Source organism: Melozone crissalis, unplaced genomic scaffold (assembly GCF_028551555.1).
Source record: "Melozone crissalis strain CALT ecotype California unplaced genomic scaffold, PUWL_Pcris_2 ptg000016l_1, whole genome shotgun sequence".
Lineage (NCBI taxonomy): Eukaryota > Metazoa > Chordata > Aves > Passeriformes > Passerellidae > Melozone > Melozone crissalis.
Window position 1 is genome coordinate 27,875,917 of NW_026535794.1, and position 13,579 is coordinate 27,889,495.

General features: G+C 35.9%; 1 protein-coding gene across 1 annotated transcript in view; it reads right to left on the minus strand.

Moving 5' to 3' along the window:
* Nucleotides 1–6,355: 6,355 nt before the first annotated feature.
* The window catches only part of THSD7A (thrombospondin type 1 domain containing 7A), a 191,198-nt gene continuing 183,974 nt past the window's right edge, over nucleotides 6,356–13,579 (minus strand). The window contains exons 28-29 of the mRNA XM_054273356.1: nucleotides 11,820–11,907; nucleotides 6,356–10,162 (exon numbers count right to left, since the gene is read on the minus strand). Of these exons, the coding sequence (XP_054129331.1) occupies nucleotides 10,078–10,162; nucleotides 11,820–11,907 (173 nt within the window). The 3' untranslated portion in view covers nucleotides 6,356–10,077. The remainder of the gene's footprint in view (nucleotides 10,163–11,819; nucleotides 11,908–13,579) is intronic.

Consider the following 13,579-nt stretch of genomic DNA (forward strand, 5'->3'; position numbering starts at 1 on the left):
TTTATATTCACCTCCTAGTGCCTATCTCCCAGGGTTAGGGATGTCTCCACTGCTCCCTTGGGTGCTGAGATTGGTGGGGTTTCATACTGGTGGCAGTGGTGGGGTGCTAGTGAATTGCCAGCCTCTGGAGATTTTCAGGGTGAGGAATATGATTTTTGTGTTAATCCTCACTCCAGGATCAATTTGGGGCCATTTTCACGTGTCTGCCAAAACCCTTTTACACTTCTGCTCTCTCTGCATTGGTCTGTTGTTCCATATTACACACAATTTACTACATAGAGTGTCTTTTGTGTATGTTAGACACTATATCATTGTTATCTCTAAAACCAGTTCTGCCCAGCTCCAGGTCTGCAATCATCATGTTAGAGTCTTAAACACTATTCTGCACAGAACCACTGATTCTTACTGCTATCTTTATAAAACTGTAGTCCTACTGTACAAATTAAATGCAGACATGTGGAACCCTTCCTGCTATTCTGACTTGTTCTCCTCTTTTGATGCTCTTAGCAACTAGTTCACCTGGGTTAAGAGACTTCCAGAATAAATAATAAATAATAAAAAACCACATGGATGTAAAATAAAAACACATGGATGTGGATACATGTGTCTGACAGTCAAATATGTACAATGTTGATGAATAGAACAATGGGAAAGGTTCTCCTCACTCCCACACCCAAATAAACCCACCCCCCCCCAAAAGAAAAAACCCTGCAAAACAACAAGAAAACCCCAAAATTAAACCAACCAACCAAACCTCCTCCCATAAACAAACAAACGAAAAAAAAACCAACCCCAAACCAACCAACCAACCAACCAACCAAAAAAGAAAATGAAGAAAAGAAAAAGGCTCTGTGAATTTGAAGACGTTGATTGTACCAACTCTCCACAGAGATACTGAGACCACAATGAACTTCCTTGTCCCTAAGGATTGTATAGTAAATGGTAGATCTGGAGACTTTTTTGAAAAGCAATTTGAATACAGTGATTTAGAGAATACAGTGATACAGAGATATTATTCTTTAAAATAACATTTTTCCCTCTTTAAAAGTAATTCAGTGTACTTTTATTTAATTTTCCAGTGACCCTACCAAAAAAAAAAAAAAAAAAAAAAAAAATCAACCAACAAGCCTCCCAATCCTGTTGCAGAATATGTGATTTCTTGTTATGCCCATAATTCAGTGCAGTTAAGCAGACACTGCCCAGGATGCTTTGCATGCTAATTGAGAACTGCTTAAATAGGACACAAAAAGCTCTAAACAATGTAAATCAAGTAATAATAAATGGTACTATCACTTTTATTATTTTCTTATGATCTCTATAGTGTTATTATTGGTATATGAATCCTTAAATAATAGCTGACAGCTCCATAGTTCATAAGAATTTGTTAAACATAAAGGCAATTTTTAATATTTCATGGCACAGCATTTTGATGAGATCCATGAGTTATTCTGGAGCAACATACTGCACTGCCATTCCATTGATCTAAGGTGGCAGATGAAAGCCTTGTCACTGCAGTGCCACCTCATTTCAAAGTGAATGCACTTAGACAGATGGAGTATGGCAATTTTCAATGTAAATAATGTTTTGCCTTTCTGAAGGAGCCATTTGCAGTCTTGAGGCCATTAGACCTCTGCTCTGGCTCTTCAGCGCTGCACTTCTGCAATAGGATTGGAGAGTCAGTGTGAGATTGACAATTAACTTCTCACTTGCGCTGGAAACCTTCCTTTTATATTTCTGTAAAACTGAACAAATGATTGCTACTTATGTTTTGCTCATCAACTTGTAAGTGAAGGACATTTAAGACAGAAATGTAGGATTTAGCTCCAGCTGCTGCTCTAATGTTGCAGAAAGCTTTTGCTGCAGTTCATTAAATTCAACTTCAGGCAGTCACAAAACTGCCAGCTAATTATTTTTTTCTTTCCTTGGCTGAGTGAATCCTGGTGTCACCAATTTCCTCTCACAAAATGGAGCTACAGAATTCTTCATTGTGAAGATTGAAGAAACAAAGCAGTAAGGAAGACACCAACATTTTTTTGTTAAAAACAGGTAAGACTGAATCAGTGGAACTCAATTTCCTACCAGTTTTTCAGACTGTCTTGGGAGTCAGACTCTGTATGGGAAATTGGTTCTTTGTTTGTAGGTCGCAAGACCTTTATTAATAACTGTTAATTTATGTTTTGGGGACTAATAACCAAATTGGAGGTTACTTGGTTCAGCCCTCTGGCCGAAAAGGAGCAAACCTGGGGCTGAGAAGCAATTTTCCTCAGTACTGAGTATATGAAGTGTTTTAATCTCTATTAACTCAGTAAAAATCAAATTAAATTATGATAATTTCATTTTTTGGAAAATCAAAACTGAAAATGAGATCCAAAACTGAAAGATACATGCATGGAGATGTCACTCCTGGCCTTGCATACAGAATATCTACCTGAACACAGCTCTTATGTTGACACATTGTCATATGTTATGTTATGTCTTATGTGTTAACATGTGTCTTATGTTAACACATTTATGATGCTAGACACCTCTTAGAAACTATTTTAAATATACTTCAAGATCATCTGTACTACCCATGACTTTAGGTTGTTGGTATAGCTTATAGATAAAGTAACTAAAATCAGAACATGCATGTGTGTTTAAAATAACATTCCAAAACAGGAAATGTGAATAACTTCCTGCCACGGAGTTGCTCATGGAATAGGGATGTTGTTTGATTCCTGTGGTGATTCACTCTTTAGGGATGTTACAGCCTAAGAATATTTCCAAACTAGTACACCAAGGTTTCACCCTGGAATTCTTGGAAAAATAATAGGTAATGAGAATTTGAGCTTATGTTAATGATTGTTTATTGTCATATCACAATCAGGATTTCAAAGAGAGACTTCTCCCTCCTATTAATACACACAGAAGAGAGAGCCCTTACTATGATTTTACAATTAAAATTTACACAAAATGAGTACAAAAGGGGAACAGTAGAGAAAAATGTAAAGTAATAACAATAGAATGACATGATTAAAATATATAGAGTTAGGTATCTTCAAGGTTTCTAAGTGGCTTGTTTAGTTGCAGGAAGAGAGGAAAATATTACTTCAGCTTCAAAATTCACATTTTAAATATGCATATTTTTACTTTTGACAGCATGTTTGCATGTACTTGTAAGCTGTCAGCTGGCACCTCTTGTTGTCTCACTGCAACCTTAAGAGTGAGAAGACACATCAAAAGAGAATTGAGGCTATGATAGCACTCAGTGCAAATCAGAAAAGTTCCACATAAGGCTGAAATCTGGCAGTTGTGTCAAGCACCAAGACACAATGGGGGCACAGGAATAAAGCTGTTCAGGGAATTGAATTAGAGTAGGAAATCAAGACACAAAATGTAACCCTTTGTCTTATATGACAATTTCATAGTTTTACATGGCACAAGTTGTGTAAATTAGTTTGGGTTCAGCTTGGGAGAGGTTTTTGTGGGACTTCATTGGGCAGTGGATTAAAAATAATCTGTCAGTACTGAACCACCAACAAACTGAATGTCCAGTCACAGAACTGTTAACCAAATTCTGGTCCCAGGCTCAAATCATATTGCTATTTCCCTATAGGTATCTTAAGCAGCAGCACTGGAAGGAGTTAAGAAGCTGAGGACTAAGTCACATTTTGACATGTATAGATAAGAAAGAGGGTTTGCTCTCTAACTGTAATTATTCAGAGAAAAAAATATTGTTTGTTTTGAAATGCAACACTGAAATTGTGATGAAACATTTTTTATTTGTAAGCTAAACAAAACTGATTGAGAAACAATTTTCTGCCTTTTTAAAAAATTATATGATACTCTGAAAAGTAGTTTTGAAAATAAAAGAAAACATCATTAATTTTATAATTGCAATTTTGGAATATAATTCTGATAAATTTAAGGGCTAGGTTCTGAATAAAGTCCACAAAATATTAAAACAGACGTGGGAGACTCTGACCCCTCATCTATAAATTGACAAGTACTAAATCCTATTTTCAAAAGATTTTTAGATACATCAAAGATTTTTAGATACATCAACACATAATATAAATAAATAGGTTTAGTACTTGAATTGTTTGAAATGAGATTTCTTTAAAAATGGAAAACAGGAGCTATGATTATGGATTATGATCCTGTGGCTAAGTTTTACCTTCACCATAGTGATGGTAAGTCAAAGGACTTTTCCCTTGCCTACAGGGGGCTCAGAGATCTTGGCACAGAGCCCAAGACACCTGTGGCTTTGATTTTGACCCATGGAAAAGATTACCACCTTTATATGAAGAATTACAAGTCAAGAGAGTTTAAGTAGAATAATAGTTAGTTTGTCACGGGGTGAAAAATAGATTTTTGGGGTTTTTAGAATGGGGGCTCGGTGTCACAAGATGGAGGAATTTGGGTGTACCCTGTCCTTCTTCTTTCTTCTTCCTAACCTCCATGTTCTGGCTGATGCTGGCACTTTTGGGTTGGTTTAAGGTAGAAACTCACTATCTAACATAGGTGATAGGTATTGGGAAACTATTGTAAAAAATGTACACATAATTTTTAGTATAAAAAGATAACACGACCCTGAGGGCATCAGTGTGCCTCTGTCTGACCTGCTGACCAGACCTGGGTAGGCCAGAGAAAGAATTTATAGATAAGAAACAATAAACAACCTTGAGAACAAGAACAGAAGAATCCTGACTCCTTCTTCGACTACTGGGCTGGGAAAAGAGGCTTTCTAATATTTCTCAGGGTCACTCTGACCAGGAGAAATCCCAAGACCTTCCCACTTTTCTGTTTAAGCAGGACTCAGAAAAGATGCCTGTTTACAAAAGGATGTAAACATCACCAGGATGTTCCCACAGGAAATGCCCTCCACAGCCAGGGGAGGCAAGCAAAATGACTCACCCTCAGACTCTGCTGAAAAATAAATGAATGGGCAAGCAGAGACTAAGATACACACACATACACACCCAACCCATCCCTACCCAACCCCCCCCAAAAAAATGTGTTCGTGTATCTGTCTGGCCATTACCTGCTTTTGGATAGACAGACAGCTTTTTGTATCAAAAAAAACCAAACAAAAAAATATACCCAAAAAACCAATCAGAAGATTTAGAGATAACATTTTCTATAGCTAAACTGATAGTGATGCCAAGCAGCTCAAGCTGCTCAAGCTCACTTCTGTTTCAGCAGGATTATTTTCTATATTTTCTATATTTTCTAGATTCTCCAATAGTTTTCACATTACTAGCAGGCTAAAACATTTAGTAAGCTTATCTAAGTCTCTTGATTTACCTCTCACTTCATGTCCTTTCATCACAGTTGCACTAAAAAATCATACTCTTCTCTAATGTTTTTTGGGATTCTTTTTAAAATAAAGATGACCCTTTCCCATTAATTCAAAAGTCTTGCAAACAGTTGCCAAAATCTTACCACATTTTCTTTACTGAACGTGAAGACTATCATCTTCATTATTATACCACAAGTAATTCTCTAAATTTAAATGAGAATTTAAATTTTCTTTCCTCAAATGTTTTTAACTGCTTACAGATTTTTGCTTGTATTGAATTAAACACATTTAAATAATCTTGAAATTCCTCTATTCCTGTATTAGGTTTTAGGTGGGAATTGAAGACCCATGCTTCTGTGTTTTTTTCTGTGGATTCCAGCAGGAGAAAAGGTAGGTAGGAATTACTTGTGAAAATCCTGAAATGCCTTGAAAATCAGAGTTGTGCTCTCAAAATAGTGTTTAAAATATTTTAGGGGTTAGCTTGGAAAGGCTACTGGGGAGGTAATAGCTACTGAAACAGGAAAACCCCCCATGATATGGTTTGAAAATTACACAGCAGAACTGGACATGAAAATAATTGAGGTTTGGAGAGCACAGAGATTGAATATGAGCAATTATGAAAAAGTGCAAAGTGACTTCTTTTGTTCTTTTTCTTCTTGTGTAGGGATAGCAACAGATCCAGCTTGACTTGAAGTGAATAGATTTCTTTTAGTAAGATTTTGATTGACCCCTTATTTTCTACAGAACAGTTATTTTTTCTGATATAAAAGTGGCAAGGAAGAAAAGGTTATTTTTTAAAATTTCATTTATTGGGTATTTATCAGTCAACAAAATATGTTTTGTAAATTTCCAGGTCAACTAGGACTGTAACAACAGACTTGATTGTTACCATAGCATCAGAAAATTTTTTTCTTTTTAAATAGAAAGACTAATATTTAACAAGAATATGTTTGCTAATGCCTTTCAGAAAAAAGAAGAGACTATTTAAAAGGTGGTCATATTTTAGGGATCTGGCTTTTATTGTTACTCTATCCCAGCATAGGATACTACATTTATTAAAAAAAAGACATTAAATGATTTTGTGTTTATATTTATTGTCAGCAATACGTCAGTTATGTAAAAATAACCCAGATGAAAATGTAAGACTTGTTACATTTTCCCATCATCTGTATTAACTGAATAAAGCTTAGTGACAATATACACAAATTTGCAGTAGTAGTTGTACGTAAACATTTTGTGCATTAAAAAAGAAATGTACATAATTTAAAAAATAAAAATGCATTACACAATTTACAAATTAACATTAACCAAAAAAAAAGTAAACATTCCTCAGACAGCTGCCTCCTCGTTCTACAAAATAAATATTCAAGTAAATTAAGTTAGGCAAAATAAACTCTTAATTCTTAACGATTTACATAAAGGTAAAAAGACAGATTTCCATTTAATTCAAGGTATATTATACAGTGATTTACACATAGATTTTTTAAATTGCTCTCTTCAAATTGTAAGATTGGGAAAAAAACCTTTATTACATTTTGGCAGGAGGAAGGGAGTTTCAAAATTGATGCTTTATACCAAACATAAACAGGCTTGTGCAGTTGCATCACAGCTTCAAAAAGGAACTGCTCCAGGACTCAAAGCAGACACAGTAAGCTAGAAACTACAGTTTTAAAAAGAAAAATATAAACAACCACATCAACAGGAAAATACCTACTTTGCTATTTTCTGAATGGTTTATTTGATCACTGGAAACATTACTTTCACAAACTAATAATCTACAATAGTGGCTGCTTTAGGCACTGGATTTGTAGAAGCACTCTGATTTTTAAAGCAAATTGCTTTTCATTCTATATTGATAATTCACATATTATTTACCTCAATTTCAATGCTAGAGGGCTTAATCACCTTTGCAACATTTAGATTTACATAAAATTTCAGCCTTCCTTACAGCCTAGTATTTTTTTCTTGATAATGAGGGAAGCCACTCTGGCTTCAAATTTCCATGCACTTTGTTCATAGAAAAAATAATAATAAAAACACACTCTAGATTTTAAATGCAGCCCTAGTATGATGCAGATGGGCACCAGATATTCACTGATCAGATATAAAATGTAACACATACTAACATACTTGCATGGATTGCAAAGGCCAAACAGACTTCAAAAACCCTCCTATCTCTCCGTTTATCCATTGAATGTGGTAAGGAAAAGGAGATATCATACCTTTAAGTTATTAAGTACTTAGATTTAGGACATAAAATTCTTCAAGGCAAGAACTAGGCAACAGCTCCTGCTAAGACCAGCCAGTGTCATAAATAAAGATGACTCATTGCCAATGAAAGAAACCCTGTTCCCTCAATGCCCTCTTGGTTCAAAACTATTCGACAACACAGAATCAGACTATTAAAAAACCAGAAATCATTATAAAATCTGTTTCCATGTGTATTTATTGTTCTTTAATACTTTATCATTTTTCCATGGCCTTTTTTTGGTGTCTGACAAAAGAGGAACCAAGCAGGTTTTTATTGTTTTCTACTCAAGAATGCTGAAAATTAAAATTATCAAGATTTGTATTTTCGCAATGGACCTTTACAAAGTGATGTAAGACTGAATACTCCAGTCCTGAAACACATATAGGAATGAACCACTACTGTGGCAGGCAGCCATGAAACTTCATCAGCTGCAGCTGGATCAAGGCATAAAATGAGAAATTAAACCTGCACCAAATATTGTTACCATTGTTCCTCTGCTCATCATTCCCATTTGGGGAAAACCTACGCAGTGGGATGAAGGTAATTTTCTTGATGCAGTAACATCACACTGGTAATATGGCAGTTAAGCTAAAGTAGGACCATAATCTCTCTTGAATATCCACAAAATGCTCATTGGTTTCAAGAATTATTCTACATAGAACAAAGGTTTGTATTTTTAAGAACAGATATGATGTCCATGAGAGTCTTGTCATTGATTTCAGTGGATCTGGGCCAAAGTTTGCAAAGTTAGTTTCATTCAGTGTGCAAAAACTGGTGCTTCTTGAGCAAATAGAGTGATGAGTAGGCAGAAGTGGTTTAGGTTATAAAAAAGACCTGAGAACCTAATATTGAACTTTATGTAACAATTCTTTTTGAGAGGTTGCCTGATAAAGTTTTGTATTGCTTAGTAGTGGCACAGTCACTTGTACGTTCCGGCTGCACACAGAAGCCATTTGAGGAGAATAACCCTTCTCAGGTCATGGAGCACATCCGTAACAGCCATGTCACATGAGTGGCAAGTCAATGAGCTTCATCTTGGAAGCCCAACACTGAAAAGCCATAAGCATGGAAGAGGTTAACAGTGAGTTTTCATACTGCCAGAGTTTTTCAAAAGTCATGAGTATTAAAATGGCAGAACTATTGATCTTATTGTTTACTTGCCAGTACACTCAGGAATTTAACTGAATAATTAAAAGTCTATTGAATTATCCTAATTGGAAAAGACAAAACATCTCTGAGTATTGCACTGCCAGTAACAGTGAAAGAGCTCTCATTAACAGAAGGAAAGAAAAGTAAAACCATTTTATTTTGGTTGAACAATCAGAACACCTTTTTAGACAAGAAGTATGTCACTCAGGAATACAGGGCAACCACTTTTCTTTTTCTTTTCTTTTTTTTTTCTAACAAAGTTAACAAATATAAAAAATCTAGTCATAAACAGCCTTCAAAGTACAATTAGAAACCAGCAGGACAATCTATACCAGTACAGGTGGGTGGGGCAAGAAACTAGACACTTGTATTACTGCCATGGTGTAGAGTACAAGTGGCTGCTGTGGTGAGGAACGGTGTGTGTACGGCAAACGTCGCAGCTGATTCCATCCCGTCGCAGTCCAAACTGAACACTACTCTCTTCAGGATTCAAGACCTGTCTGCTTGACACTCCTTGCACAAGATACATCATTATCCTTTCTGAAAAGAGGCAGTTTCTATGGCAATACTAGTTAAGTGCATATCATGCTGCACTAATATAGTGCAAAAATTTGCCTTACATGTAGCAAAAAAGATGCAGGCAACAGTTTGAGTTAGAGAAAGTAGAAACGTATTGTAACATTTACAGCAGGTATTTTTTCCAGACATCAACCACTAGAAAATAGTGAATCTGAGAATGCCTCCTCTCTGGATGTACATGAGGCCTTTATAATTTGGAGTGGTAACAGGACAGAATTTTGCAAGTGAGTCATTGCCCTCTGAAATGCAGGTTAACACAAGTTATCATCAACTGGCAAACTGTTGAATTTGCTCAGTGGGTTAATCCCAGTTAAAAGTTAATATTGTACTAAGCACTAAAATGCTCTTCATCACATATATAATCTGATAGAGTAATACATATGGTTCAACCGAGTATATATGTTATGTTTGAATATAAAGAGTTGTAGACAGCTTGGTACAAACTCCTCATGCGTACTGATTATACTTGGTTAATGATGCAGGGGCTTCCAAGTGTTAATACTATGTCAGATACAGTATTCTGGAGGCAGAAATGGTGCTCAGTTCTAAGACTGAGGAAACACCACAAATCTCCAACTGCAGTGTCTATTAATGTGATTCTGCCTGATTTCTTGGTGCTGATGGTCTAAAGTAAAGCAATAATACCTTGAATATCAGTAGGCATGATGAAATCCATCCTTCTTTATCTATGGTGCAGGTACAAAAAAAAAAATTCAAAACACTTAATCCACTCCATAGAAAATCCCTGTGGCTTTGGACACCTTCTGTTTTCATTCCTATAGTTTAGACTCCATTTGTCACCAAGAGAAGTCACAGTTTACATGTCTGCATCTCCATCATAAGCCAAGGTTAAAGGTTTCAGTCGGTTGTTCTGCCTTCTCTGGGGCTTCTTTGGCTTTTTGCTGAAACAATAAGATAATTTGTAAATAGAAAAAGCAACTAATAACATAGAAAAGTCTTAAATGAGAGATGAGCATGCTGATAATGCATTCAGTTGTTTGTTTATAAAAGCTATAACCTTAAAACCTTCACTGGGATCACTAATTATCCCTTTATCAACCCAAAGCAATATCTGATTCAAAGCTCAGTTGTTCAGAAACAAGCTGTTATGATGCTGATGTGACTTGATGAAATCCTTGGCAGGTACTCCTGCAACATCACCCAGTTTTCAGAAGAATTGAGAGCCTGCCATGCAATATTTGGTCATGTATCAAAGCTGCAATCAGGTTCTTTTAAATTACGTGACTCAAATATTAAACTGCTCTTGACACATCAAGGGTTTCCACAGCAAAGATCCATCTTTTGATTGGTTTTATCTCATTGTACTTGCTGGAATGCCTACAATTAATTCTAGATGTTATAATCAAACCAGTCATTAATAGCAGGTGTATGGTTGTTTGCCACAACATTCCTTGTCTAGCCTTGAATTAGATATTAATCCACCAGTATTTCCAATCCATTTGATAAAGCTTTAAAAAATTACCAGGCCAAAGGAAAATGAATGTTTATCCATTCTTTAGCACTAATCTTCTTTTAGAGTGTAATGTAAGCATTTCTTTAAATCAGGCCTGTGCATCCTCAGTCTTGTCCAAAAACTTATTTCAGCCATGTCACTTAGGCTGCTCAAATCTGAATCCTTTATGAAACTTTTTGTTACAATGACTTGCAGTAGCCACAGGTTCCAGTCCAAATAATCTGCAGTTGTTGAATGCTAATGGATTTCCTTTTCCTCAAGCCTCGCTCCCCAAAAAACCTACCAACTAACCAAAACAGAAAGACCACAAAGAAAACCCAAACAAACAAACCACAACAACAAAACCAAAACAAACAACTAAACAAACCCACAAAAAATAAACAATGAATCAAACAAAAAACAAGAAAAAAACCACCAAATTAATTTTTATATTACCTAGACAGAAGTGAGGTTTTGGGCAAAGTTTACTGAATGGCAAATATACCCAGAAGCTCCCCAAACACCTACTGATGCAGTACAGCCAAGAGCCTGATGTATATGACCACACTTCCCTCACCTTTCACCTGTACTGTCATCTGGATCAGAAATTCCTAACAGGACCTAGAAGACTTCAGGGAACACATTCTCAAAGGCAACTTGTGCAAAAAAGAATTCTTTCATACATTAAAAAGATGAGAAAGCTTTCAGATTTTTTCTGGTTCTGTATCTCTATATCTTGTCAGATACCAAACATGATTCTTCTGGTTACTCAATGTCCTTGCTGCTATTTCTCTCAGCATTTTTTGATACAGACACAATAAAATTATTCTGTACATTGTATATAACAACCAAGATAAACTGAGCAAAAATGAGCTGTACAGTAAGCTACCCCATCTTTGTAAGTTCTTATATGTTCAGAAGAGCATGTGGTGATCCATCATCTAGAGTGCAACCAGAAACTGCTAACCTGAGTCTGGACAAAAGGACAAGGCAAATTAAACACTGCAGTTCACAGAAGTGTCTGCAGTTTCTACAGCAGCAGAAGTAAACATTTTCATTACAGTCTGTGAGGGGAATCTTTTCTTATAAATAATTAAAGAACTCACCAGGCTAGATAGATCATAGAAACAATAAAGATGAGTAAAACAAATGCACCAGCAGCTACACCATAAACCCAGGTCTTCAGCCTCCCATCTAAAAGGAATGAATGTTAGTCAGTAGTGTTTGAGTTAGTCTAGTTGAATTATTAGTTCTGATATAGCAAAGAAATACTTTAATAATCCAAAATAAATGTCTTGACTAGCAATTACAGTTTAATCAGAGTAAATATTGTTAAATAACTGAGCAATGACTTCCCTGTGCTCTGCTCTTCAGTTGGGGTCAGGATAATTCAAATGGAACTGAGATCTGGGGCAGAGGCAGCAGGTGAGAGACCCAGAAACTCAGCTTTGGGTCTCCCTGGTAGTGAGCAATCCCTCAGTGTGATCACAGGGCAGTGCATCAGCCTGGGACTCATTTAGTATCACTTTCTATTCTAGCTCTGGTAAAGCAATCTGTCTGTTATTTTAATTTTTGTTCCTTTTCACTTGTATGTTTTAAATGCCCCTAGCATGCTGTACGTCATCCATCCCTTAGCTGCACATACACAACTTTTACTACTGCATAAAGTAGCAAAATTTTAAAATTTCTTTCCCTACTAAATGCAAGTTTTGCTGTTATAAATAGCTTCTCCTCACAAAGTAAAAATACACAAAAAAACCCTAGCCCATGCTCCTAAATAAAACTGTCTGTTGATAAGGACTGTATTTATGTGCAACCTGTGCAGTTTGTATTTTGGACATGTCCCTGGAGATTTGGGCATACATACCACTCTCCTTCTTGCCTCAGGAAAAGGAAGAGGAAAATGATGTGGCTTTGTCTGTGGGGTTTTGCTTTGCCCCCCATATCACAACTAAAGGAGTGCATGCTTTTTGAGTCACTACTTTTATCCAACTCATTTTTCAAATTTCTAAATGGCTTTTTACAAGCATTGTTTTCCAGGGGATTAGCTAGCCTTGTTGCATCTCCTTGACAATAAAAAAAAATCACCTTTATAAAACTGAATTATTTCATATTCAAGTGGTACAAGTTTTATTTCATGAAGTTGTGTGTATTTTCAATGTAAGGAACTACAGCTAAATTTTTTCTGACCAAACACTTAGTCCTTCTTGTTAGCTCTTCAGAACCAAAAGACACCATCAATGCAGTTTTTATTTCCACAATAATATTAACAGAAGTTAGATTAAGATTGCTCACACAGTAGCGCTCTCCATTGCTATGCAGTTAAGCTCAGGCCTTCTGGGCTGCAGCAATGCAAAGTCTTGCTGTCTTGTGGACAAGTTGTTCAAGACCAATCAATATCAGAACATTTTCCCTTCATTACCTTAATCAACCTAATGAAACATCATAACTGATAATAACTGACATAACTTAAATAACTGATCCATTAAAGATTAATGGAACAGTAGATTTGACATGACAAATCCTATGATACACTAATATCAATGAGAAGAATTCAGAATTTAGAACTGCTAAATAGGTTAGTTTCCTCTCTCCTTGCTTTGTTTCCATTGGTAAATGTAAGAGGCTTAGGTTTTTTTCAGGTTGGCTTCTTTTAAAATAGTTACATCTCCTTGGAAAAAAGGCTGGCAATGTCTTGTGTACAGATTTATTTGGTTTTGTCAAAGCCAGGAACTCTGCTAATGAGGTCATTCCTATTATGCAACTACTGACCTCTGACTCAGGCTTTCTGAATTCTCTCTGGACAGATTATTTCTAAGTATGCAAGGGAATTGGAATCTCAGATTTATCTTTTTGTGGTAATACC